At 52.2% G+C, this 27684-nt stretch overlaps 2 protein-coding genes across 3 annotated transcripts in view; one reads left to right on the top strand and one right to left on the bottom strand.

Annotated features, from left to right (window-relative positions):
• The window catches only part of LOC122381453 (semaphorin-2A-like), a 67902-nt gene that overhangs the window by 27322 nt on the left and 12896 nt on the right, over positions 1–27684 (bottom strand). For both annotated transcript variants that reach the window (XM_043365619.1, XM_043365618.1), the window contains exon 3: positions 5319–5406. In XM_043365619.1, coding sequence (XP_043221554.1) covers positions 5319–5406 — 88 coding nt within the window. The remainder of the gene's footprint in view (positions 1–5318; positions 5407–27684) is intronic.
• LOC122381454 (netrin receptor DCC-like) overlaps positions 20842–27684 on the top strand; it is a 90130-nt gene continuing 83287 nt past the window's right edge. Inside the window, exon 1 of the mRNA XM_043365620.1 lies at positions 20842–21167. Within this exon, the coding sequence (XP_043221555.1) occupies positions 21152–21167 (16 nt within the window). The 5' untranslated portion in view covers positions 20842–21151. The remainder of the gene's footprint in view (positions 21168–27684) is intronic.

Genomic DNA, 27684 nt, shown 5'->3' with positions numbered 1-27684 from the left:
GTGTGTTTTCGGATGAGATGAAGCGATTCAGAGGCCAGTGAACCGGTTCACGCACGCACCAGATGCAGGCCTTCCCGGGAGCTGCGCCGCTGATGAGCTCGGTCCATTCCGTAAATGTAAGGTCTGAGACCCATCTCCGGTAGAGGACCCCTTTCTCGTTGGACACGTGTCTTCTGTCTGCCCTCGTTTGACATCATTTTCGGTTGATGTAAGGACTCACATAGACCAAGGCCCTGCAACTATACATGACAAAGCCGACGTATGACTGGCGCAGCATGCCTCTGTGCTGATCAACGCAATTCAAAATTAGTCAGGTGACCAGAGCCGGTCGGAGTCGGACTGAGTCGACCTCAGAAGGAGCTGCGGTTGGCTATGGGTCAGCAGCCGGTAGTCATTCACAGCTGAGGTTAGGTCGGAGTCGGCACTGCGGCCGGCGCGGTGGGGTCAGCAGCCGCTGGCTGCCGCCCGCTGAAGGCCGTTTATGGGCAGGCCGGCCGGACCGACCGGACTCGTATCCCGGCACGCTGCCGTCCTACCATCAAGGACAGGCCGGTCAACGCGCCATAGACAGCGGCTGTAAATTATACTCGGCGGCATTAGTGTCTGGGATCACGCAGCTGGATGGCCGCCACATCTCACAGGCGACAATGAGACGTCCTCGCTGTATGGGATCACATCGCTAAGCCGCCGGCGTGAACAGCGACTTTAATTGGTCCCCGACCATCATTCGACGAAATCCCAGGAAATGGAGATGGGACGTGATAGAGACTCCCAGACATTTATTTGGTGGGATTCAATGATCGATAGGCTTATATTGCTTTACACTCCCGTGTTCCTTTCTTATGAAGTACAGTCGTCTCCGACTGGAACTGATTCTTCGGTTCCTCACTATAATGTTCAATCACGTTGCGAGTTTGAATTAATGACCAAACATTTTCACTCTGGGAAAGTCATGTCCGAGCTGGACGAATGTTGCGCAGCGCTGAAAAAGTGGAAAAGTCTAGTTGCCTTTGAATGTGCCCATCATATTATGTGGCGGAACGGGGGAGGCACCGGGGCACCGTGCCCCCTTGATTTAGCCATTTTAACATTAGCCCTATGGGTGTTGCATGGAAAGAATGGGACCAAAAGTCGGCAGCGCCCCCCCCCCCCCTTCCTTAATTGAAGGTGTTCCGCCGCTACTGGTGCCCATGGTCCCCTTCCTACGCGGTTACGCCAAGGAAGCGGTGAACTAAGACCCAACACAACGCGTTCATTTTCATGGTGTCAGTGCGAAACCGCCGCAATGTTGCATGTCGCGGTGTCAAAATACTCAGCAATGTCAGATAGCAGTCAGCTGGCGCCGCCATGAATAATTCATCGAGCTCGGGTGATTTGTTGTCAGTCAAGCAGTTGTCGCGCTCAGCCTGGTTAATTCATCAAAGAGAGCACTGCTTGTCAAGGCCCGGCCGGCACGCAACAAACGGAATGGCCCAACATAAATCGCATTCCATGACTGCTTTCACTGCGGCCGGGCATGTGTTTCAGTTTGAACCATTCCTACAAAGGGGCCGCTCTGCGTACGCCCCAAGTGGTGTCGGCGCCGGTGCTGGCTGCGAGAGCTCCGCATGCACTTTGCGATACAACGGCGCCACATCCATTAACGATGGATCAACGCTAACTGGACGTATAACTGCAGTTTCACGTTTTGACTCCCCAGGGCTCCGAAGTTTTATGGCAGGAGCCACGCTGCGTATTTCCTTTTAGAGCTGTCTTGATTTTGCGCCGTCGGTTATGGCAAAATACGGCCTTACGAACGGATCGACGGGCAATCATACCTGAACTGTTTTCGGTCCGCGTCAAACTTTAACGGCCCGACCAATCTCATGTTCTCCCCTCGGACCGGCCGGTGTCCAATGCGGGCCGCTCTGACCGATTGGACATCACATTTTAATGGGCCCGGTTAGTGCGCGTCGATCGGCGGCTGCGGGCGGCGGCTCGATATTTAATAATGTCTGCATGCCGAGACGACCGTGCCATTGATCACCGAGTCGCGGCCGCCGCCTGCACGGGCCAGGTGATCGGGCGCGCGCGACGAGTAGTCAGCGAGAGCCAGATAGGGTGGTATGTGTGAACAACTCACATAATGGTAACGGAGTCGAGAGAAGTATAACACGCGTCGCATATAAATGGCACAAAGGTGTTAAATCACCAGTTAGAAAATGTTCAGCGTTAAAAATATGATACCCAGGAATGCATGATTACGTGATCGGTTGTGGTACAGATCGCTGGTTCGGAATTAATAGTCGAAGCCCACTGAACATTTTTAGACTTTCCATGAATGCAGAAACACTCGCAGGTATGGCATATAGATTGAAGCCATGCATCGGCATGTAGCGAATGCCTTTTCTCGGACTAGGTATCGACAATAGCCTACACTGAATGCCAATCTTTTCACGGGTGACCAAACATTCGTCTGAAACGCTGCAACCACCCCAAATCACGGTCTTGAGGCGAGGTAAAGCGCCGTCTCTGGTCTGATGAACTGCCGCGTTAAGGCAGGAGAGCCTCTCTCTCAATTCATGAGATGCGTGAAGGAGCTTCGTGTTCTTACATCAGATTCAGCGGCGTCGGCTGAGCGGCCGGCCGCTGTCGCTCAGACCGAGCCGGGTGGGCCGGCTCACGACATCCGCTGAATGAATCCCCCCAGGACCAGGTTCGGCACTTCAGTGCTGCGAGATAGCGGCCAGCCAATGGACAGGTGTTAAGTAGATGGGCCTCGGTGACGCCTCTTTAATCGAGGAATCTGATATCATTCAGGGAGAGCACTCCGCTATTCAAACGTATTATTTAGAGTGGGTTGGCAGATAAAACTGATGGAAACTCGTATTCTTATATGTATGTACAGAACAAACGGTCACTTGGCTATCACTTGCTTTGCTTTCCTTGCAGAGCTCACGAATCGACGCAACGACCCCGCACAGACAGCTCGTACTGGATCATCCCATGTGACCTAGGCGTTAATTTATTATCAGAAAGACATCAAATTATAGCCTGTACCGATGTGGGTACACATTACTTGTATTTGTATTTTATTGAAGCCGTCAACAGGCTCAAAACCCAATAAAAGACGGAGTTGAAAAGTAAAAGCACATTACACAGCTATTTTATTATTGTTATTTTAGTAATCTATTACACATCAATTTGGGCTATGTTACGCCAGAAATACGTAACATATAGGCCAGAACAAAAGAATAAAACTGCAATATAGTTGGAATGTTTTAGACAGTTCGACGAGCCTTTCAAATAGATTGCCGTCCCTTGGCGGACAGAGTCGCCGTTTGACACGCCGATGTTCTCAGAAACACTCTGCTCTGATTCAAAACGCATTTAGGGCGATCAGATTTTGCCGAAAGGGTCCGTCTCTGACGTCGCATCGGACAGGCTGTCTCGTGATTCCCCTCTCTCGACCGGACCTCTGCGGTTCACAGGATATATTTCTGAGACAGTGGATGAGGGGAGAAATGGCGACATTCAGTGCCTGATCCTGAGAAACAACCACAGCCGGTCATTTATCCCGGTCAACTCCACCGTAAAATGTTACACTTATCTGTCGCCTGATAAATAACGAGCGCTTGTCCGGTCAGATTCCGGTCTGCAGGCCGACGCCACTGGTCGGCGGGACCGAGTGTGGGGACGGCGTGCCGTGTTTGTTTGATGTGACGCCATGGGTCCGATCAGCAAGCTCTGATGCTCCCACGGGAGCGGTAAGTTCCCACCAAACATCGTGCCATCGGCCCCGGACCTCGGACAGCGGTAGGCTACCGAAAGTCACTGACTCATCCCGGCCGGCGGCTCCGCAGCCGGCCCTCTTTTATTTCCAGAAATACTTGGATCCTCATGAATTTGTGACTTCATTCTTCCTAAGCAATGCCATAGTCTAAATGCTAATTCCAGAGAAGCGGTCGTTGGAAACGGCGACTCCATCTCCAATTAACAGTAAAGTTGGCCGGCCGCCTCCCAAGTGCGGCCGGTTTCCTGCGGCCGGCCCGGCCAGCTCCTCGCCGGACAAATTAGCTCACCGCCCAATGTGATAGCCCGCTGAGACATTGGACGTCATTAGCAAACGGCGCCGGAAACGATTCGCAAAGTCGCCAACTGCGGGTCCCAGAGCTGCCGAGCATGGAGCTTCATAGCTTCATAGCACTGGATCTCTGAGACTGAGATTGGTAGATTTTCATACGGATGAATAACCATCCACATTTCCCATATTTCCATAATGGTGAATCTCATGGTTCTCATGGTTCCCGCAAAAGTGATATTAGCCCAGTATTAACTCTTCCGGCGATGTCCTTTTTTATAAACGTCACTGCGCCGTCCAGCGTTAGAAACAACCCATGACAGTCGTCCGCGGCTCTATGGGCCAATGTCATCAGTGGCCAGTCTGCCGGCCGACTGTGTCTGCGCGGTGCACGCGCCGCATTAGTGTCACCGTCTGACCGAGTGTCACCGTCAGGCCCCTGATCACTGAGTGTACTCATGGAGGGGACACGTCCCGTCCCGCCCGTCCCCGCCCGCCCGTCAACGCCAAACCGGCGCGGGCGGCATTCCAGCTGTAATACGATTATTGCACTCGTGACGCACGGGAGTCAATAATGGCGCTACGTGCCGCGCCGCGCGCCGCGGGCCGGGCCATACAGAGGCTCTCTCAGCACGGGTCTGCCGCTGAGGGAGCGGCTCCACAACTGACACTGACCAGGGAAGGTATACACTACAGCCCGTCACAGCAGCTCTCAGAGCAGATTATTTGGACGGTGGTCGGTGATGAGAGACTGCACCAGTCGATGGCCTCACGCACACACCAGCCGGCCGATGGATGGTGATTGGTGACTGTGGTGACGGCTGGCCCATATCTGCACCACTGCTGGTCGGCTGGTGGTCAGAACTGACCACTTACCAAAACTGGTGCAGGCGGGTCACGTGCAGCAGGGATGGTGAACGACCCAATTAACATGCTTTCCGAATACTATAGCCCAGCCTGGACTGCTTTTGCATCGTAAATTGGCATTATCCTCGTGAAGATCTCGTTACATACTTATCATCAATTGAAACAAAGTGTCATCGTAGTCCAAAATAATAAGATCAATTTATGTTCTACAAATAATTTGGTTACAATACAAATAAATGAGATGTCGCAAAAATAAACAAGTTATCATTGCATAAACACGCTTGTGAAGTAACTACATTGTGCTGACTCTGAGATCCGGTTGAATTCTTTTAACTTTTTATTAAATCAGCCAATGTGGCTGAAGTCGGTTGTGAGGTGTTTCTGCACTCACATGGCGCCGACGTAGAGCACGTCCCTGTGCTCGTCCATGTGGAACGTCCGGTAGTAGAGCTTGCCGCATGTCAGCTCCTTGACATGTTCTGAAACAGAGGATGGGGTAGGTCAGGTTGGGCCCGAAAAGGTTCACATTTTCAGCTTCGTGCTTTAGAACAGGAAGAAACGGGTCAGGTCGGTTTCCCAAAGGCCGCGGGGCTGCTGATTGAAATGCATGAATATATGCAGTTTTAGTTTATAGTCAGAGTCGATAATGTACATAATGCATGGTGCAATGTAAGCACTGAGTGCGCATAAGTTGCCCTAGCAACTGAATTTCCGGCAGCTGCCCAGTAAAGTCCCTATGTTCAGTTTGTGTGTCGCACTTGCCCACTCAAATGCATACCCTGCAGCGCAGCCTGAACAGTAAAAACAGCATCGTATTGGTTCCTATTAACCCGCGCCCTGCTGGGGGGGGTGTTTGAACACCCCCCCTTGTGGTTTTTCGCGAATATCTCAAAAACGGCGGCGCGGAGCGCCGCCGTTTTTGGTACACCTTATCATACATCAATTCTACACATGTTGTGAAAATTTCAGACCAAGGTCATTCAAGGTCAGGTCACCAGGTCACTTGAAGTGACCTCACCTCATAAAAACTTTCAATGTCTGTCATAGCTACATCGAGTGACCGATCGCTTTGAAACTTTCAGCGATTGCTAAGAGCAATAGCATGTACAAAATGTATATCTCAGAATTTTGATATCGATGACCTAAGGTCAGGTCAATTTTGCGACCTCCCCATTATAAGTCAATGGGAGAAAATTGAAATGCGCCTCTTTTGGATGAAAGACATTATAAACACTCCCAAACACTGAATTACAAGTGGTTTAGACACACTGAACTTGAAAATGGTGTCCGTGACCCTTGTTTATGCCCTGAGGTCATCTTAGGCCACGAATGGTATCTAACAGTTTTTCGCAAATAACTTTTGATAGAGGCATGCTAGAGCGCTGAAAACGTCTTAGATGTGTTCAGCTCGACGATACGGATCGACTGATATGCAACATGACCCTTTCCGGTCAGGTCATGACCTTGACCTGAGGTCAAATTTTAAAGTTGACCTTTCAAGGTCAAGTCATAGTTCATTCGATGCGCCTTGACGAGAGGAACACGATGCCGGTAAAAGTAAGCTCGTACGGGGACCCGCAGTTGCTACTGTACACGAACCCCAACTCTAGCCGTTTGTCCTGTCCAGTAACAACCGATAACATTGATATCGACTGCCGGTCCTTGTATAAGAGCAGCTGAGGTCTTCTGTGCGTGCCCTCTGACAGCTTATTTTTGTTCCCTGTGAGTGTGCTGGGACAATTTACTCAGGGTCGCTGTACAGTAGCAACTGCGGGTCCCCGTACAAGGCTTGGGTCAAAAGTTATTGCAGAAAAACTGTTTTCGAAAAAATCGGCTATTTTTGCAGTTTTTGCCCCCTGCAGGCAAAACCGTTGACGTTAGGTCAAATCTGAGAGAATTACTCAGAAAGGGCGTTAATAGGGCTATCGAATGCGCTTTTCCGCGGCGCTGTAGCTCTATTGGTTCCCGAGTTATGCGTTGGCTTCTTGGAAATTTTCGACATTCGACCTGGAAATCGGCGAAATTTTGCCTTCAATGACCTCTGGTGACCTGACCTTTGACCTGACCAAAAAATTGACCGAAGTGATTTCGTCATTATTTTTGACGCTCTTTCGAACGCCGCCTTCCGCGTATCGCTACGTGGCCCAGGAGCCGAGTTACAAGGGGGGGTGTTCAAACACCCCCCCCCCCCAGCAGGGCGTGGAAATCCAGGACCCCCAGCAGGGCGCGGGTTAATTGCAGCACGAGCGAGAAAGTTGGACTACATCCCGAGAGAAAATCACATAAAACCAGTAACTGGCGAACTGGATGTGGTGCTGGTAACTTAAGAAATTGTCTTCTGCTAATTCTACTAATGCCTCATGGCCGACAGTTCACAATAAGTTAGTGCATAGAAGTTTGTCCGGAACTTTTGGTCACGCTTGGTAGACTGAAATACTACCTCGATGATCTGCGACATTTGTCCAAGCTCAGTCAGGAAGTTTCGTTCGGAAAACATAACCAAGTTCTAAGACCGGCATTTCATCGGCAACTTCTCAAAGGTCACAACACGTTACAAGTACAACCAGTCCCAGTGGTCTTCTCTGCGGCATTCGAAAGAGGATGTTGCGGACCAACTTTCGGTTATGTCTCTGTCAAATGTCAAATGTCGCCTTTTCGTGGGGATGTTCGGAATCCAGACATGCCTTTGATCTACGGTTTCAGCAGGAGTCGCTGGTAACAAGGCCCGTTCGCGTGATGGACGGGTCACGCAAATTGTTCCACAGTGTCGTCCCGGCTCGACCCGGTCAGTAGCTGGCTCATCGAAACAGCAGAAGCCTATCAATCAGTTCCAGACTTTCGGAATTTAACAGGTTCTAATTATTAAGCAAACATCCAATTAAACAGCGACTAAGCTGAAAATGAGCTTCATCGCCCTATGGTGAGCTAAGAACAAAGGCAACCACCCAATATAGGGGGGCTGTATCAGACAGCGGGCCGGGACCCTGTTTCACCGGTGATTTACGACGGAAACATAACCGCTGACCGCGCACTGGCTGATTTACGAAGGCGTTTAACGGCTGAGTGCCCTGAATGGCCCTCAGCCGGCTCCAAACAATCTGAACCCATTACTGGAGCCGAGTTAATGAGTTAGCGCCGCTCTCCGACCGGAGCTGCCGCCTCAGTCGTGGGTAAGGGGAGGGTGAACGGTGACAGAGATTGTCTTAGTCATAATCATTAAAGCATACATTCTCATTCACTTTCTCTATTTTCTTATTAACCCGCGCCCGGCTGGGGGTCCTGGATTTCCACGCCCTGCTGGGGGGGGGGGGGTGTTTGAACACCCCCCCCCCCTTGTAACTCGGCTCCTGGGCCACGTAGCGATACGGGGAAGGCGGCGTTCGAAAGAGCGTCAAAAATAATGACGAAATCACTTCGGTCAATTTTTTGGTCAGGTCAAAGGTCAGGTCACCAGAGGTCATTGAAGGCAAAATTTCGCCGATTTCCAGGTCGAATGTCGAAAGTTTCCAAGAAGCCAACGCATAACTCGGGACCCAATAGAGCTACAGCGCCGCGGAAAAGCGCATTCGATAGCCCTATTAACGCCCTTTCTGAGTAATACTCTCAGATTTGACCTAACGTCAACGGTTTTGCCTGCAGGGGGCAAAAACTGCAAAAATAGCCGATTTTTTCGGAAACAGTTTTTCTGCAATAACTTTTGACCCAAGCCATGTACGAGCTTACTTTTACCGGCATCGTGTTCCTCTCGTCAAGACGCATCGAATGAACTATAACTTGACCTTGAAAGGTCAACTTGAAAATTTGACCTCAGGTCAAGGTCATGACCTGACCGGAAAGGGTCCTGTTGCATATCAGTCGATCCGTATCGTCGAGCTGAACACATCTAAGGCGTTTTCATCGCTCTAGCATGCCTCTATCAAAAGTTATTTGCGAAAAACTGCTAGATACCATTCGTGACCTAAGATGACCTCAGGGCATAAACAAGGGTCACGGACACCATTTTCATGTTCTGTGTGTCTAAACCACTTGTAATTCGGTGTTTGGGAGTGTTTATAATGTCTTTCGTCCAAAAGAGGCGCATTTCAATTTTCTCCCATTGACTTATAATGGGGAGGTCGCAAAATTGACCTGACCTTAGGTCACCGATATCAAAATTCTGAGATATACATTTTGTACATGCTATTGCTCTTAGCACTCGCTGAAAGTTTCAAAGCGATCGGACACTCGGTGTAGCTATGACAGACATTGAAACTTTTTATGAGGTGAGGTCACTTCAAGTGACCTGGTGACCTGACCTTGAATGACCTTGGTCTGAAATTTTCACAACATGTGTAGAATTGATGTATGATAAGGTGTACCAAAAACGGCGGCGCTCCGCGCCGCCGTTTTTTGAGATATTCGCGAAAAACCACAAGGGGGGGGGTGTTCAAACACCCCCCCCCCCAGCAGGGCGCGGGTTAACCAGAAGCCTTTCTAGCAAAGTTCATGAACCATTAATTAATGATGATGCTTGTGCAATGATCCCATGTGAAGCAGCAAAAAGCGTGCCGGGAATGTTCAACTCAGGTAAAAATCACGTGGTACGTCTTACTATCATGAGGCAGCCGCTAATGACTAAGCAGGGTATTAATTGGCCGAATGGGATGGCCGCAGGTGGCTGCTTATGTACATACGTTTCACATGAACAGTGAACAGTGGCTGCCGGCAACTGCAAACTATCGACTCGGCAATCTACGCGGCTGCGGTTCCATGACGTTATCGAACGATCAGTGATCACTGTTCAGCACACAGCATCCCTGTCAGCTCCTTGGAACGCCGACAGCGGCCACTTCTGTGATGGTTTCAACCACTGGCGGTGTTAATAAACGCTCTGCCGGGATCTCGGAACCCGTTGCAGTATAACTGCACGACTTGGCTGCACGCACAGCGGCCGGCACCGCGCGACGGTCCGTGCCAAAGACAGCAGCCGCGCCGCCGTCTGAGATGGGCCGCGGGTCCACTCGGACCCCGGACGCTGGTCAGGCCAGGACGACCGCCGGACACGCTCCGGTCACTGCCGCCGGCTCCGGGAGAGGCCACTGGGAGAAAGGGTGAAAGGCGTCCACTGAGGCCGACGACGGGCCGAAAATTAGTCCGGCTAATGGATGGGTACTTGAGCATTGAGCAAGGTAATTTGTGGGCTGTAAATTTTCATTGCTGGTCTGTAATTTCTTTAGATGCCTTTTTGTAGGGCATTCCTCTGCAAACGTTTCCGCAAACTCAGAGTCGGAGACACTTTTCAATTCACGGTAATCGTTTTTTATGCGGTCGTGATAAAGCAATTCATAATTTCATAAAAACAAGACCATCATCTGCCACCTGTCATGACCTGATAAGTGATAATGCTCAAACAAATTCCGATCATAACTCCATTGATGAAAAATCCTGTGAAGATCCAAAAGAAACGCATATGGGACCTCGGACTCATAGGTCAGCCTGCGGTATTTCTGTTTGCGATAACCGTTCACTACTCCCCTCACCGCGCCTTGGTGGCAGCGCCCCCCCCCCCCCCCACCCCACTTGCTGCACACACGCGCACCCCAGCTCCCATTGTGCTGTCTCTGAGCTGATGTATGCCAAGCCACCTGCAGTTTCACCGGTGCCTCCTGTAGTTCGACAGGCGCCGTCAGATCAGACAGAAATGCCGATCTTATCAATCTGCGATCATCTGCAGCGCTCAGAGATGATAAAACGGACAAACTCGGCAAAAACACATGCGTTATTTAGATATGTGGTTAGGACATATGACGGCAGCAGCGCACGTTTGATCTTTACTTTCTACCGGTCTGCGTTACATCTCTAGCTCGATTTCCGGTCGCTGCTGGTGGGTCGGGAGTGGGACCTGCTGGGTCGCTCTGTATTGTTCTGTGGCGGCTTTGATCGCATATCGGCTGCTCTGGACAGCTACAAATGACCGCGGCTGACCGGGGTCGGTCTGAGGGGCGGGTGGCACGCACCCACCGCGCTCACTGCAGTCTTTTGCTCCCAGTCCCAACGGGTAGCGAGTGGGCGCGCTAAGCGCTCAGAGACGGTGAGAGAAAGATGGACAGCGCACCCATTGTTCATCAAGGAGAGCTTGCGGAATGCTCGACGAGTCAAATACGGACAACCAAGCTACGTTTGTCTTTGGAACGAAGACCACCAGCGGGTCACCCCGGAGAGAACGAAACAGAAGCACAGGCCACTACGTCATGCTTCCATAAGAGGACGCAGAAGCAATACAGTGGCGTTATGGGTGTTCTGAAACGGCCCTGTCCGCGTACCTCCATTCATTCCAGTTGACATGCCGGGGAAACCATTGGTCAGGCCGAGTCATGTTTGTCACACTACATCCATCACTGAGTAATTGGAAGTTTCGGTCCGCCCGGTGTCCTATATACTGCTGCAGAGAATACCGTATGTGAATACCGTAAGCTATTTCTACATAAATATTGTCGCCGAGGTACTCTCTCGTCTCCTTTTCATCTACACTTGTTCATCTGTTATTGGTGTAGCTGAAGACGATAATTGAGAGTGGGAAGGAATCTTACAGTTTCCAAAGCAAAATCTGCCATGGCATTCGCCTTTAATTCCATTGACTGTGAACAGGTGGCCAATGACTGACGAAACTTTTGTTTGGCATGGAAAACATAGCCCAGTCAAAAGGCGTCGCATACTTGTTTGAATTCAAACAAGTGATTGGAAACTGCCGAGTGCCGACTCCAAAGAAGGCAGTTGCATGAGACTTGACTCAACAACACCGGTCGCCGACCCGTCGCTCTGCAAGGCACCACGTTGTATCCCTTCCATTTCGGTGGTTAGTCTGTGTCCTGTAAAGGAGCGGGTATACTCACCGTCGGTGGTACCTCTCAGCTCTGGACCATGTTTGGGCTTTCCGGCAGTCATCCGTCATCTGACCTGTCATCACCAATGGCTGTCACATGACAGACCCAAGTCCGTCAGTCTGTCCATGCGCTTCACTAAGCCTCAGGACCGGCTGATGCTGTCAATGGCTCGTCAATTCTGGATAAGCCGCAATGAGTGAGTCTCAGACCTGCGCGTGGCTTGCAGAATGTTCACGTCACGTCACGTTTCAGCGTTAGCGACGTCTGGAAGCGTTCGATGCGGACCAATTCGGTCACGTCAGTCACCTCAGCGGTCCCCGGCGACCGATCTCGGCTCGTTAGGGGCTCCATTTAGCACCGAGCTGCTCTGATGACCGCGCCGCAATGACCCGGCCCGGTCAATCCAACCAACGAGCCAACTTCGAACCTCAGATGAATTTCGCGCGCGCGCGCGGACGCCAACTTGGTTCCCCGAGGAGACACTTACGCAGCCTGTAATTTGGCCAACTTTTAATCCCTGTGCGGCGGGGAAAAGTTCCCGGGCGGCATTATTAATGAGGTATGGGGGATTGGGCATACACTACTTAGACAAATCGATGGACTGTCCTGGCACTAATTATATAGTAATGACCTGTCCCGTCATTACTTTTGCATTATAGCAGACTGCATACTGTGTGACGGCCGAGTATAGTGGTAGTACATAGAATAAATGGTATAAGCTGGAAGTGGACAGCTCAGCCCTCGAAAGTGATTGTAAGTTGAACGGGTATAAACGGATAACTCATAAAGCAATGAAGGAATTACACAAGTAAGTCTTATTGCTGCAATTTCATTCCAACTCTTGTGAACGATTACCGGTGAGCGTCGAACGAGAAACCTCTCTGGCATCGCGGGGCCTTGAACTCATGCGGTAGGTACGGCGTGCTCTGCACTGCAATGTCGCGCTGCAGACCAACCGATGTGTGGCCATCGTCGTATAACCGTCACGTAACTGCAGCGGCGAGCTGTAAATATCCGCCGCCGCCGCGACAGGTCCGTTGGCGACCCGTCAGAGCGGGGGTGGAGGGGGGGGGGCAGTGACGGCTCTCCTGCCGACCACCCAGCTCGGTCAGCAGCGCCGGTCATCTGCTGTCGCGCGGTGCCGGTCAGAGGCCACTCCAAACAGGAAACTGGCGCGGGCCGCACGGCCTCGACGCCAGGCCGACCGGAACTCTCCCTCTTGTCTGACCAACTCAGGCGAGAGCTGCCGAACGGCGTCCGTCGGTCCGAGACGCTCGGGCCGGTCACGCAGTCCGACTGGGAGGACCCCCCCACCTCCGGCGGACGCGTCGGACTCCACCGGACAATGGCGACGTCCCAGCGGCGGCCAGTGGCGTCTAACGGCGCTCATTGTCTCGGAGCTGCCACCGGGGACGGCCGGAGTGTCAGCGGAGGACCCGACCGGCCGGCCGAGGACCGGCCGTGTCACCGGCGAACGTCGGTCCCGACAGCGAGTGCCAATAACCGGCGGATGACCGCGGCGTGTCAAACGGAGCAGAGGCGCTGACACTGACACCGACCGGGGGCGGGCGCCGACACTGACACCGACCGGAGGGGGGGGGGGGCAAAGACACTGACAGCTACTCGGCCGGATAGGTGCTGACGCTGACACTTCCGGCCCTGAGAGGTGTTGACACCGTCGGCAACCGAGTTAGAGGTGCTGACATCAGCACTGTCTTGGTTTGACGGATAGATGGCCAATAACACATCGCTGTCAGCACCCGTCTCAGGTCGGCAAACAACGTATGACGCCCGTCACCGTCCGCCGCGATCAGACATCAGTCAGAGTTCGGCTCTATGAGACGGCAGAGGTCTGCTGCCACAGCCTGACCTCACAGTCTGGAGAGGTCTGCTGTCACAATGTGCTGTCACATCCAGCGTCATTGCTTGATATCACAAGCTGTTGTTGCATCCTGCACGTCTCACACAGCCCTATGCAGCTTCAACCGCACAAAACTCCCGTTCGTCTCCCGTCATACGTTGGCAAAGAACAAAGTCAAAGAAGCGGCGGACATCCGGATCGGCTTCTGGGTATCTCAGGCCGCCTCGGCTTTCATCAGCCAATCAAATTGGCCCAATTTTCAGACGATATATAGCTGGAAAGGCAAACGCAGAGCTTGACCGATTTCGTTAAAACGATGAATCTGATCCGATAATATGCACGTACTATACAGCAGAAACGTTTCATCATATATTCAATTGTGTTATACGACTTCAGCAATTCTGCCAGTTGAATGGATAGCAGAAAAATACTGAACTGTTAAAATTGCCAGCCCATTGAGCAGCCAATGTCATCGATGGAATGTATACGACCACCGTTTTCAGTATACGATTACGGACGGTGGACCGGGGACCCTAATGGTCTGATGTATTCTGAGGACCCGGTTCTTATGAAATGTCAGAAAATTATGATACAGTGTGTCTGACACACAAGGATAGGCACAACATTTATCCGTACCATTATACACCAGGAGGATCCTGGTCGGTTGAGTCCCTTCCATGTACCGAGCGAACCCCGGTACGGTCCGCTCGATGAAGCACATCTCGTCAGAAAGGCGGCAGAGCGACGGATTGCTGTTCCGTATCCTGATTTGTGACGCCATCGCTCTGGCTGAGCGTCCCGGCGAACCGTCATCCGCCGACCGACCATCCGACAGACTGAACATCATAAAAACACGGCCGGACCATCACGGAAACCGAGGGACCATCCTGACTTTCACAGAAACTGGATGACTATTTTCCTGAGAAGTGACATTTCTAGAAAGAGAGAGACCATCATCGAAACTCAAGAAGCACTCACCATATGAGAAAGAGGAAGAGAGTTGGAGCCTTTTGTTTTATTTGTTGTTGTTGAAAATAAACAAATGTGGACATGAGGATGCTGGCTATATGCATAGATGGCTAGTGGCTACCAAAACAGTAAACCTTCCTACTATTAAGTACAATACTAAAAATGACACCGGAGATCCCGTAGTGGTTTATCGACCGCTCCTTCTGTTGCCCAGCCCACCATCGTTCATCATTTATCGCAATCTCCTGTCTGTATTTACCGTCAGGTATCCACGCCGCCACTGCACGCGGTGTTCATTCATACAGTGAGACCGCTATGCACCGCTCTCAGTGCGGCACCGTCTCGGAGGCGCCCCACTCGGCACCGGGCCGGGCCGCTGCAGCCGCTGCAGCCGCCTCTGTTTGTGTTCATAGCTGCACAGTTCCGCCCCGTGTGTACGCTGCACCCGACCGCCGGCATCGGGCGGGGCAGGGGGGGGGGGATCCTCACAGCGCCCACCGCTGTCTGGCAGAGCTACATCATGAAGGTCATGGGCCCGGCCCTCAGCCAGCCATCCATGGCAGCTGAACTACATGGCGAGTTGTGAGACGGCGCAGAACGCAGACCGGTAACGAATGCGATACTGAAGACCTATCCTTACAGCAGCCACTGAACGGCACGCACTCGTCGCTGGGATTTCTGGCTGAACCTCGCGGTGCTCCCTTTCCAGCCCATAGGCGAGTCCCTGGCCACAGAGCGAGCATTGTCAATCCTGGCTGACCTGGCTGGCTCCCACACACGCGCCACCGGCATCCTAACTACAGCCACGACCGCTCCCGGCGCCCTGCCAGGTCGGCGGATCAGACCCACGATAATTGGTCGGGTCTCACTTCCCACGGCCTGGTCACGCTTCCCACGGATCAGATCTTGACGGCTCGAACATCACCTGATCTGCCATCGGGATGTCAGTCGGGCATAGCAGGATATCAGATGACATACCTACGCAGAATCTTTGTTAGGAAAATGGACAACATCCATAGCTTCCAGCATGCCAGTGAACGGCCCGTGGGTCGCCGATGAGGCAGGGATGATCACGATGACCTCTCCCCTCCACTCTGCGTTCCCTGGCAGTCAGCTAACCATCAGCAGTGGCACAACTTCAGTCGGCGGCGCACCCGGAAGACCCCGATTACGTCGCTTTGGGGGCGTGCGATTAGCGCAGTTTACAGACTGGCGATTACGGCGGAGCGGGCTAATTAGCGCGTCAGTGCTGCCGCCGGTGCCGCTACGCAATGGTGTCGGTGATGACGACGGTAATGATGTGCCAGAGGAGGGTGGCCCGGGTCCGGAAGGCGCTAAGTGCCGGGAGGAGCTCGCTAGTGCGGAACCTGACGACACGGTCCGCGGCGGGACGACAGCGGACCGGCGCAGGCGACACGTTACGTCACTGGGTGATGACGTAACGTCACCGCCTGCCGTCCCGTCAGCGGCGGCAGGTCTTTTGGTGAGCTCACAGAGAGATACGGCCGGGGATGGAGCTGTCCTGCAGGGGCGTCTGGAAGGGCTGAGTGAGCCAAAACCAGAGACAGCGCGCCGGTGAAGCCAGGCGGCTCGAATGGAACATGTCTGTGCCGCTGACCTGACTGCCTGGCACAGCAGACATGAGGCCATGAGGCAAGCCAGCGCCTGTCAGCTCAAAATACGCCAGGTCAGCCCGTCAGTGACAAGCTATTAGATGCACCCCAGACACATCAGTCAGGACAAAGGGGCAGCTTGCAACAGCAGCGCATCTGCTCGCTCGCATCTCAGCAGGCCTCCTGCATCGGGAACATGAGAACTCATCAGTGTCAGCGCGGCTGCAGCGGGGCAGGAGAGATAGTGGAGGTGGCATCAGTGGCAGTAGCAGCTGTAACGGGACCTCGGGCCGGCGGCGACAGTGCAGCGACCGTAGCAGCTACATCAGAGGGGATAGCCGGGAGCGGCGGCGACCGCGTGCCATCGCCAGTTCCGGCTATCGACTGGGTCAGAGAGACAGAGAGGTTCGTGCCGTCGGACAGGAAAAAGCGGACGGGGATGGTACGGAAACAGCGGCACGCAGTCGCTCGGCACGCAGGATTAGGCCGCCGCCGTGAGCTACATCGACGACACAAAAAGGCTGACCGAACTGGGACGCACGGAACAGCGCCCAAGGCCCTGTGACATACAGCAGCAGTAAGTAGTTGACATCATTCAGCATGAAATGTTGAGGGACTTAAAATGTCATGAAATGTTAAAATGGTTGGACAAAGGTGTGACAGATCTGGAAGCAAATAGTGGGAAGTATAGAAACAATAGGCACAAAAATGCTTTCTTAGAAGTTAATTTCACGCCCCGTAGCAAACTAACTCGTCCCTGGCGGGAGAGCCGTCCACTTTCCGCTCAGTGCGGCCTATTTACCCGGCCTTTCCTCGTGAGCGGCTCAGTGCTGTTCCACTATGCAGAGTACGCGGCCACAGGCTGTTTGCGTGCCAGGCTCGGCGCGGCTCCGGTCCAACCACGGCCCTGCACCGTCCGTGGCCGCGGGCCACATGCACCGTGTGTAGTTCTGTGGCACGGCCAGAGTTGGCCTACGTTACGTTATTTTGAAGTTTTCGGTAACCCGTAGCTGTCAGTTCCGTTTCGTAGCGTAATTGGGATGTTTCGGTAGCGTAGTACGGAAAATAATAGAATAACGTAGGAATTACGAAATGGATTCCGTATAGAGTTGCAAAATTTCCCTACCGCACTACCGGCATGCCGGTAATTTTTCACTACCGCAGGTTTATTCGTGGTATCTGGCATGTCTTGCCGGTAGCATGCCGGTATTTTTGATTTTGTGCAAAAAAAAATCAGCAAATAATTCAAACTTTGGACACTAAGAGGCTCTCAAATTGCAGTAACAGCAATATTAGCCACTGCAAGATACATTTTGTGGTAGAAGTTCCATTGCTAAGTGTAGGGGTAACACATGGACCTTAGCATTTCACACTAAATTCACAAGGTTGGTTATAATTAGAATTGTCAAGAATCTACTGTGGTCTATAAAAGGAAGAATACTCATTCATGTTGCAAAAGCACGATAATCTAGTAAGTCTAATGGTAGGTAATACGTATAGCACAATAAAATAAATAAATGTTAATGACAACATTCCCTAGGGGAAAAGGCAGAATCAAAACACGTTTTCCAGGGATGCGGAGCCGTGGAAATTTCAGGCGGCTCCGACTCCGGCTCCGGCTCCGGAAAAAAAATCGGCTCCGGCTCCGGCTCCGGGTGAAATGTCATGGCGGCTCCGGCTCCGGCTCCGGCTCCGAGTAAAATGATCCGGCTCCGGCGGCTCCGGCTCCGGCGGCTCCGGCTCCGGCTTCTACTAAGTACATCCCCTATGCGATCAATTAAATACGGGTGGAAGAAAAAAGGCGATGGGATTGGTGCACGTTGCTACTGTATTTGTATAACAAGGCTATTTTGAATACCACATTGTTTTACGCCTTGAAGGTGGTGGCAGCATTGCTTTGAATGCGAGGCGAGGTGTAACCGTGTATGCGAACACTGAAGGTAGAGAACACTGACCAGGACCTCGACGGTCCCTACTGTCAAACCGAACTAGGTAAATAAATGTTTCCTCTAATAAAGAAAAGGAGCCGGAGTCGCCCCCTTTTTTGACGGCTCCGGCTCCGGCTCCGGCTCCGGGCTACATTGTTTCACGGCTCCGGCTCCGGCTCCGGCTCCGGGCAAAATATGCCGGCTCCGGCGGCTCCGGCTCCGGCTCCGGCTCCGGCTCCGCATCCCTGCCAAAAACACAATGTTTGGAAACTGGCCTTGAGTCCTGAGATCTTGAGATGTGGTCTGAGAAACTCTACAAAGAATTTGACACTGAAAATCCAGCTGAAAAGGCAGGTGTTAGGTAGCCCTGAGCCTGACTTAGGTCCCATAATTAAATGAAAATGGATTTGAACTGGCATTTTGTCTTATCTTTACAAGAAAACACATCATCCAGGCAAAATTGACAAAAAGTGGCGCAAATCATTAGACAACCAAGGATTTACTTTTAAGATTCTCTCTCCCCTAATGAATGGATGTAATCTGATGACGTAATATTTATTCATATACCCTTTTGGTTGAATAACTGAAGAGAAATGAATTTCTTTGCAGTGAATTACACTACAATGTTGATTTCATTATAATTTAATATTGTGTTGGACAGGGCTGCGGAGTCGGAGTCGGAGTCGGAGTCGGAGTCGGTCGGAATCGACAGTTTTGACCGGAGTCGGAGTCGGAGTCGGAGTCGATTTTAGAAACCCGAGCCGGAGTCGGAGTCGGAGTCACCGAAAATCTGTCGACTCCGCAGCCCTGCTAGGTCTGCGGAGTCGGAGTCGGGAGTTGGAGTCGGTCGGAGTCGACAATTCTGCCCGGAGTCGGAGTCGGAGTCGGAGCTGGTTTTTGAAAGCCGGAGTCGGAGTCGGAGTCGGAGTCGCCGAAAATCCATCGACTCCGCAGCCCTGGTGTTGGATAATTACGAGCGAGCGAGCGCAGCGAGCGAAACGAGTCTTTTCAATATAATGGCAACTTACACTGTAAAAAAAACTTACAAGCCCCTCGTAGAGGAATTCTCAGCGCAAAAATAACATTGCAGGAGCGTGTAAATTTGGCTAATTTTAGGCTAGTTGCCGAGTAACAAGCTTGTTCGACAAGGCTGTGCCTCGTATGCATACTACCACCGTGCTCCACCTAGTTTGACAACACGCACGTAAATAGCGTGGGTAGTGCGTCTACTAGGTGTCATAATAGCCCCTGCCTGGTAAGGTAACTAGCCACTGCCTACTAATCCATACCCAGTAATTGTACTAGCCCCCAAGGCTAGTAGTGGTACTAGCTCAAGGCCAGTAGTGGCACTAGTTAACTAGTACCACTACTGGCCTTCGGGGTCGAGGCACTGGGTTGACGGAATTCCGTCGACGGAATTCCGTCAACCAGTGCCCCCGACTCTCGACCGCCACCCGCAAGTAAACAGACTGAGTAGCGCTGCAGCACATTTATTCGGGCACGAGAACGAGAACGAGAACAATAACAACGCCAGGACAATAACTTTAACTTTAACAATAACAACAACAACAACAACAACAACAACAACTAACTGAATAATTTGCAATCAGGTTTCTTAAATAACGACCATCAAACATTTGTGATTTTTCATTAGCTCTGCACCGGCGGCAGTCGCGGGGTGAAGGTAGGCCAGGACTATGTACATGGCCCCATTCTTTACCAGAGAAGTCTGTAATGGGTGAAAAAACGAATATTAACATTATTATTATCATAAGGCATACCAATCTGGAAAATGATTAAATTAAAGTTGAATAAAGTGATATATTCCCGCCACAAGCTAGCTTACGTCCCAAACATATAGCTATTCTGACTTGGATAGACGATACCGGCGCACTTCTGCCAACGACGGGCAACATTATGCGATACTATACATCTTCTAAGAAGCTCAACAACATAATAACTTTTGTTTACAAATGGACTACCTTTTTGTTGAGCACACAGCAAATGATACAAGATGCCTCACCTTCAATCAAGCCAAAGAGCAGTTGGGCAGACACACACAGTAATGGCGACGCAACACAAAATGGACGCCGGCTCCCGGATGCGGGGGGGGGGGGAGGAACTCCTTCTGAAAGCAGCCACAGACTCCTAGGTTGTAACATGCGACGAGGGTAGCTATGAGGCACATCCTCATAGCCATCCGAAGCCGCTTACCACGCAAGCTTACCAGCACGTTTACCAGCTGCAGGCGTTCGTGACAACAAGCGGGGTTGCACGCAAGGTTATCCGTTTAGTAGGTGCCAGCCGGGGCCTCGTCAGCTGAGCTAATAGCAAAATGACCTAATTGAGGGACACGCCAAAAACTGACCGAGAACAAGCCAACGGCGGGTAACACTGTGAGGCTGTGCGTAGTTCATTAACATTGCGCAAAATTAGGTTCCTGAACATGCTCTCGCTCGTAGGTATTTGTTCCACAAAGGGCATTGTTAACGTGCATGGCTCTGACTACTAATGTCCATATATGTTGTAACGAGGTGCAAGGGAGGCACTTGTAAAAAATGCCTAATTTCAAAATTAGCTAGTGAATTTTTTTTACAGTGTAGCGGCCCCCGGCTAAGAGGCGTTGGGCGAGGGCAGACAGATGCCGGAGAGAGCGAGGGAGAGGGAGGGAGGGTGGGAGGGAGAGAGATAAGCGGAGCGGGCGGGCTGGGGCGGGAGGCACGAGGGGAGCGCGGGATATAGGACAGTCAGAGACGAGCCAGCGAAGGGGACGGACCATCGGTCATGGTCTCAACAATTTTTTTGGCTTCTCTCATTGTGTGACACTCGGAGTGACAGAGTGACAGAGAGGCTATGAATAGTGACGGTGAAAGAGGGAGTGGTGGCATGGTACTCAGAGGGGCGGTGCCTTGCGATTCAGCGCAGCGCAGGAGCTGGGAGGCAGAGAATCAACCGCCTGTGACGACTCATGACGCGAGGTTTGTCAGTAGATGTCACTGACTACAGGTAAGCGAAGGGCCGAGTTCGCTGTTGTGTAACTGGCCGGGTGCTGCGACAGCTTAACGGGCGCAGTCACCTGCGCTCTCGAGAGCAGGGATGCTTTTGTGGGCAGACCGCGAGGGCGCTACTTTCCAGCTCTTGGGAGCTTATTGTCATGGCTGTCAGCTGTCGATGCATAATCAGCGGGTAGCAGATTCGCGCGACTTGCGTCATTGCGGAGTCACGCGCTGTCTAATTTGGATGGTATTGTCCGACATCTCGTGCTACAAATTGAATAGGCTGGCAATATCGGCTTGGGAGAGACGGTCGTGGACATTTTTTTTTTCGTTGCTTCGTCAAGAGCTTTTTGACGCTTGAAGCGCGCCACGGCGGCAGCTGTGGTCGTGGGCGCGCTCCGTGAGGACCCAGACTGTGGGTTAGCGCCTGCCTGGTCTCCTGTTGTCACAGTCCGGTGACTGGTTGCCAGCGCGACTGCCGACTGCGGCGGGGGAGCGGGACGGGGTCAGACGTCCCTGTGCATATGGAGTGTGACAGCGGCTGAGGGGCCTGCTGGTTGGTCTTTGAAGCCTTTGGGGGCTGGTGGGTGCGGTGCGGTACCCTTGGGGGCGAACGCGGTCAGTGACTTGGTGACCTCGGGTGACATTTTCAGGGCTGATATCAGGTTTGGCCCGTGACCACCTGCACCCTGGTATCGCTGCACGCTGCAACGGTGTAGCGGCGCTTAACCCCTGCGCGCCGGCTGAGCGTGCGGAGCCGGGTGGGTGACGTCATCGAAGCACGCCGCACGCAGTTAGATCTAGGCGCCGGGCCGGGGCCCTGTTTACGGCCGCTGCCGGCGTGCGCTATCACACGTGCTATTGGGTTTCCATGACATCCGTACATCCGTATCTCCAACCCTGCCAAAATGTCGTCACATGTGTGACTTCAGCTCGCAAAATGCGATAGCAGCGTGGTAGCAGCATCGAGTGAAATGCCGCTCAAAAACGGGAATGGCCCTCCCTTTGTCCGCGCGGTCCACGGGCCCGCCGGCGCCGCGGCGCGGCGGACCGGGCGCGGCGGACCGGGCGCGGAGACCCAATAAAGTAAACAGCCCGGCCTTATCGGTCACGGTGTCGTATGGCGGCGCCCGGCCGCATGGCTCACAGCTGGGGCATGGGTGAATGTCCGCTGGAGTCATGGGACGGGCAGTGGGACAGGGCCAAGGAGAAAGGAACATGGTGTTTGAGGGAGAGTCGAGGGGGCAGTGACCCTTCCGGAACGGGGTGATCGTGGTGGTCCCAGATGTTGTCTATTGAGTTTTTTACAGACCTAAAGCGCGCGCAGCGGCGCGCCGTCGGTTCGCAGGCACACCACGGCTACCTATCGGCTGTCGCTGTTCCGGACCACGCGGGCTCTGACGTGCCCTCGTCTTTGCGTGGCTTGACCGCCTTTGCCGGGCGAGGAGCAGCCGCGTGAGCGGTCGAGGGTCAGTCTGACCGAGTGGTGCGGGTCGCTGGTTGTTGGCAGAATACAATGCGACGCCGCGGACCGATTAGTGGTGTCACCGTCGGAGTCGGTCGGAATCGACAGTTTTGACCGGAGTCGGAGTCGGAGTCGGAGTCGATTTTAGAAACCCGAGCCGGAGTCGGAGTCGGAGTCACCGAAAATCTGTCGACTCCGCAGCCCTGCTAGGTCTGCGGAGTCGGAGTCGGGAGTTGGAGTCGGTCGGAGTCGACAATTCTGCCCGGAGTCGGAGTCGGAGTCGGAGCTGGTTTTTGAAAGCCGGAGTCGGAGTCGGAGTCGGAGTCGCCGAAAATCCATCGACTCCGCAGCCCTGGTGTTGGATAATTACGAGCGAGCGAGCGCAGCGAGCGAAACGAGTCTTTTCAATATAACGGAAAAATCTCAGTATGAGCGGCCCGGCCCGGCCCGGCCCGGCCCGGCCTGTAACGCTTTTGAGAGGCTTATATCTCAGCAACCGCTGGACCGATTGGCCTGCGGTCTTTTTTGCTGGGTAGCCCCATCCCTTCTACCCCGTAATTGACTACTTTTGATACATCTCAGTGACCGTCGTGGCACGTGCCACGTGAAAAGTCAAGGGTGTTCAAGCTGTTTTACAAAAGTAGTGATTTTGAGAGGCTCATATCTCAGCAGCCGCTTGGGCGATTGACTTGCGGTAATTTTTATAGGGTAGCTGCATCCTTTCTTCCAAAAATAGGATACTCTCCATGCATGTGGGTCACCCCCAGTGCACGTGCAAAATACAACAATAAGAGGTGTCAAATTTGTTCCCATTTTAATAACTCGGTAATTACTGGGGCGATTTCGCTGAAACTTGGCATACAGGTAGGCACCCACCAGACAATGCATTCCCATGTGTTGCGGTTAAGGTGCTACTGCACGTGCGCACGTGCAGGGGGCGCTTCCAGATCTCGAGAACGGCTGGGCCGATTGCGCTCAAATTTGGTACACAGTTGGAGACCGGTTAGTAGGGTGCCGTGCAAAAGTCAGTTTGGACCCCGTTTGCACGTGCGCACGTGCAGAATGCCGCTTCCAGATCTCAGGAACGGCTGGGCCGATTGCGTTCAAATTTGGTACACCGCTAGCGACCGGTTAGAAGGGTGCTTTGCGCAAGCCCGTTGGAAGTACCCTCTCGCCCTTCCGCACGTGCAGGGCTCACTATCTCGCTCGCTCGTTCTTCGCCCAAAAGGCGTTTTACTGGTTTTTATCAATATAATCATTGACGAGGCAGTGGCTTGCAGTCGTTTAACATTTTTTTTGCAGCGTTTTAATCAGCTGGTTAAAAGCCTCTGTTATGGCGCATCTGTTTCGAAATCGATAACCTTGTGTTTGTTCCTGAGGTTGGAGAGGATGGAAGATATCGTTTTATACATATTATTTGGTGACTATTCTCAGGACCAATGAGTTATTAACACATTTTTTTTTACATGATTCGTATCTTATTCACGAACCAGCAAGCCATAGTTGATAGGAAAAAGTAGATGTTGATCTCGCTCAGGGGCGTAACTTTGTATACTTTTGGGGAGGCAGGTGCCCCCCCAACTTGAAATTTTGCCACCCCAACATTCCGTTTGCCCCCCCCCCCAACCTTGGTGGGCGCCCCCAGTCCCGAAAGGCGCCCTCACGGGCCAGCGGCGTCATAGGAGCGCGTGCGCCATCTTTCAAGGGGGCGCCATCGCCTATATGGAAATGGGATGCGTGAGAGGGGAACCTCTGAGGCCGTGGGGGCGCCTGCATGCGAAAGAGGGGCGCCCATGAAGTCCTCAGGGGCGCCTCAATGCAAAACACGGGCGCCTGAGATGGCCACAGGGGCGCCTGCATGCGAAAGAGGGGCACCTTATTGGCCTCTGAGGCCCTTCGGGGTGCCTCTGAGGTCTATAGTATAGGGGGCGCCCACATGAAAAAGGGGCGCCCATTAAGGCCATAATGGCGCCCCAATACGAAAGAGGGGAGACTGCATGCCAAATGGGGGCGCCTCCGAGGCCCATAGAAAGAGGAGCTCCAGTTGAAGCCCAAAGGGGCGCCTCAATGGGAATTAGAGACGCCTGTGAGGTCTACAGGGGCACCTCTGATGCCCATGTCGAGAGAGTCGTCAGTCGTTTGTGTAACGTTCCTCAGGGATGGTGCGCCGCTTGCGGCAAGTAAAAACTTAGCTAAATAGCGTGCCCCATTGGTTAAAAAGCGCCCCTCGAGCCAAAGTGGTGCCCCTCTGACAACACGCACGTCTTATGTCATCTGTTTTGCTAATAACTAATGCCCCCGCATGCAGAGCGGCGCCCCATCCGTTTATCAATGTGACCCTTCAGGTGGATGAAGCGCCCCTCTGGCCAATACCTTATCATCATTGTTGCTAGAACAGCGCCCCCAGTCCGTAGACTGCCCTATTGGCTCCTGAAGGCACCCCTCGTGCCCGTTTTGGCGCCCCTCTGCACTGAGTAATGAAATGTATGTGGCCTACCAATTCCTAAGGGCGCTCCTTGAGTCATAATCATCGCTCCTCGGGGAGGGGGAGGGGGAGGCTAGAGGGCCTAGATACCATAGCACGCTATAGTGTGTTATGGCATCCCTGCTGCTAAAACGGCACACTTAGCTAGGTTAGCGCCTCAACGGTTCATACAAGCGCCCCTCGAGCCGAAGTTCGCGCTCCTCTGACTTACATAATTTCCTTGCTAAGTACGACGCCCCTCGCTGGGCATGGGGTGGCGCCCCACCAGTTTACCAACGCGCCCCTTTAGCCACATGAAGCGCTCCTCTGGTCAATGCGGTCAATACCTTATTTCATCACTGCAGCTAGAGCGGCGCCCCTATTTCGGTGGCTGTTCCATCGGTTCCTGAAGGCACCCCTCGAGACAGTTTGGAGGCCATCTGCAGTGAGTATTAAAATTGATGTGGTTAAGAATGGCGCCCTCTGCACGGTGTCGCACCGATTCTAAAGGGCGCCCCTTGAGTCAATGTAATCGTCCCACAGGGCCTTGTGTGTTATGGTATCCCTGCTGTTAAAGCGCCACTCTTGCTTGGCGTAGCGTCCCAACGGTTCATAGCACCCATCGAGCCAATGTTAGCGCTCCTCTGACTATACTGGTATCCTACATCATCTTTTTTGTTCAAAGGGTGGCAAAATGTGGACCCGAGGACCCGGTCAAAAGAACCGGTCTGGACCCATATGGGTCCGGACCGGTTCCTGGAAATTTTCTGGCGGGTCCAACCGGGTCCTACCATAAACCATACATAGTGGACACTACATATGATTGCAAAATATGAAGTGAATGGAAAGAAAACATTTGCTCATGTATGAGGATTATCAGAAAAAGACCATTCATCCCAGAAAAAGACCTCTCCTCCAAAAAGTGTATGATTCAGATGCAATTTTCATATGATGTATTCAAAGTGTCACAACCGCACTCTAACACCCATGACTAAGCAATAAATGCGAAACGTTGGGTAATTTTTGCGTTTCATCTCTTTTAAAATGAATTCAAAAGCTTAGGCCATGCATGCACTATATGTCACATTGCTCATGTATGTTCCTTTGCACACTGTAGCTCATAAGTATTATCAGTGGGAAAAGGGCTGTTTTACACGATGCAATTAATGATTTCTACAAACGGTTTGTTTTAATTGACTTTTGGGGAACGGGTCCAACTGGTTCCGATTCCAACTTAGACCGGGTCCGACTGGTTCCAGAAATGTCCAGCCGGGTCTGGTTCGAGTCTGGTTCCCAAAATTTTCACGTTTTGACACCTCTAGATCAAAGCAGGAGTAATTTGTATCATTTCGTGATAACTTGATATCACCTGGTGAGCCACAGACTTCTGCATGTCTCGGTATACAGAGGTATATGGGTGACCTAAGCTTGAACGCTCTCAGCCTGGGATTAACCCGCGCCGGGCTGGTGCTCCGCGACTTCCGCGCCGGGCGGTGAGGGGGGTGTCTGGTCTAACTCGACTCCTGGGCCACGTAGCGACACGCAGTAAGCAGCATTCGAAAGAGCGTCAAAAATAATGACGGAAACACTCGGTCATTTTTGTGTCAGGTCAAAGGTCAGGTCGCCTGAGGTCATCAAAGGTCAAATGTAGGCCATTTCAACAATTTTGGAAACTGCAACGGCTAACTCGGGATCAATAGAGCTACAGCGCCGCGGAAAAGCGCATTCGATAGCCCTTTTACAGACCTTTCTGACCATTGTTCTCAGATTTGACCTAAGGTCAACGGTTTAGCCTCCAAAGGGCAAAAACTGTAAAATAGCAGTTTTCACGAAAACTGTTTTTCGGCAATAACTTTTGACTCAAGAGTGCCACGACATTACGTTTGGCAGCATCATGTTCTTCTCGTCGAGACGCGTCGAATGAACTATTTTTTGACCTTGAAAGGTCATTTTTAAAATTTGACCTCAGGTCAAGGTCATAACCTGACCGAAAAGGGTCATGTTGCATATCAGTCGATCCGTATCGTCGAGGTGAATACATCTGAAGTGTTTTCATCGCTCTAGCACGCCTTTATCAAAAGTTACAGCCAAAAAAACTGGTGGTGACCGTCTATGACCTGAGATGACCTCAAGGGCACACAGAGGGGTCACAGGTGCATTTTTTCCGATTCAGTGTATCATGTTTACCTATGAAACGATGTTTGAGAGGGTTCTAAATACCATTCGTCCAAAAAAGGCTCATTTCAATTTTCTCCCATTGACTTATAATGGAGAGGTCGCAAAATTGACCTGACCATAGGTCACTGATATCAAAATTCCGAGATAAACATTTTAGACATACTGTTACTCTTATCAATCGCTGAAAGTTTCAAGGCGATCGTTCAGTTGGTGTAGCTATGACGAGGATTGCAACTTTTTTCTGAGGTGAGGTCTTTTGACGTGACCTGGTGACCTGACCTTGAGAGCTCTGGGTCTGAAATTTGCACATGTGTAAAAAAAAAGATGCATGAACAGGTGTGCCAAAAACGGCGGCGCGGAGTTTTGAGATATCTGCGAAAAACCGCAGGGGAGGTGTTCACTCCCCCCCCCCGGCCCGGC

This window comes from Amphibalanus amphitrite, unplaced genomic scaffold (assembly GCF_019059575.1).
Source record: "Amphibalanus amphitrite isolate SeventyFive unplaced genomic scaffold, NRLGWU_Aamphi_draft 000120F_arrow, whole genome shotgun sequence".
NCBI lineage: Eukaryota > Metazoa > Arthropoda > Thecostraca > Balanomorpha > Balanidae > Amphibalanus > Amphibalanus amphitrite.
Note: the sequence above shows the minus strand (reverse complement) of the source record. Positions and strands in the feature narration are given on the sequence as shown.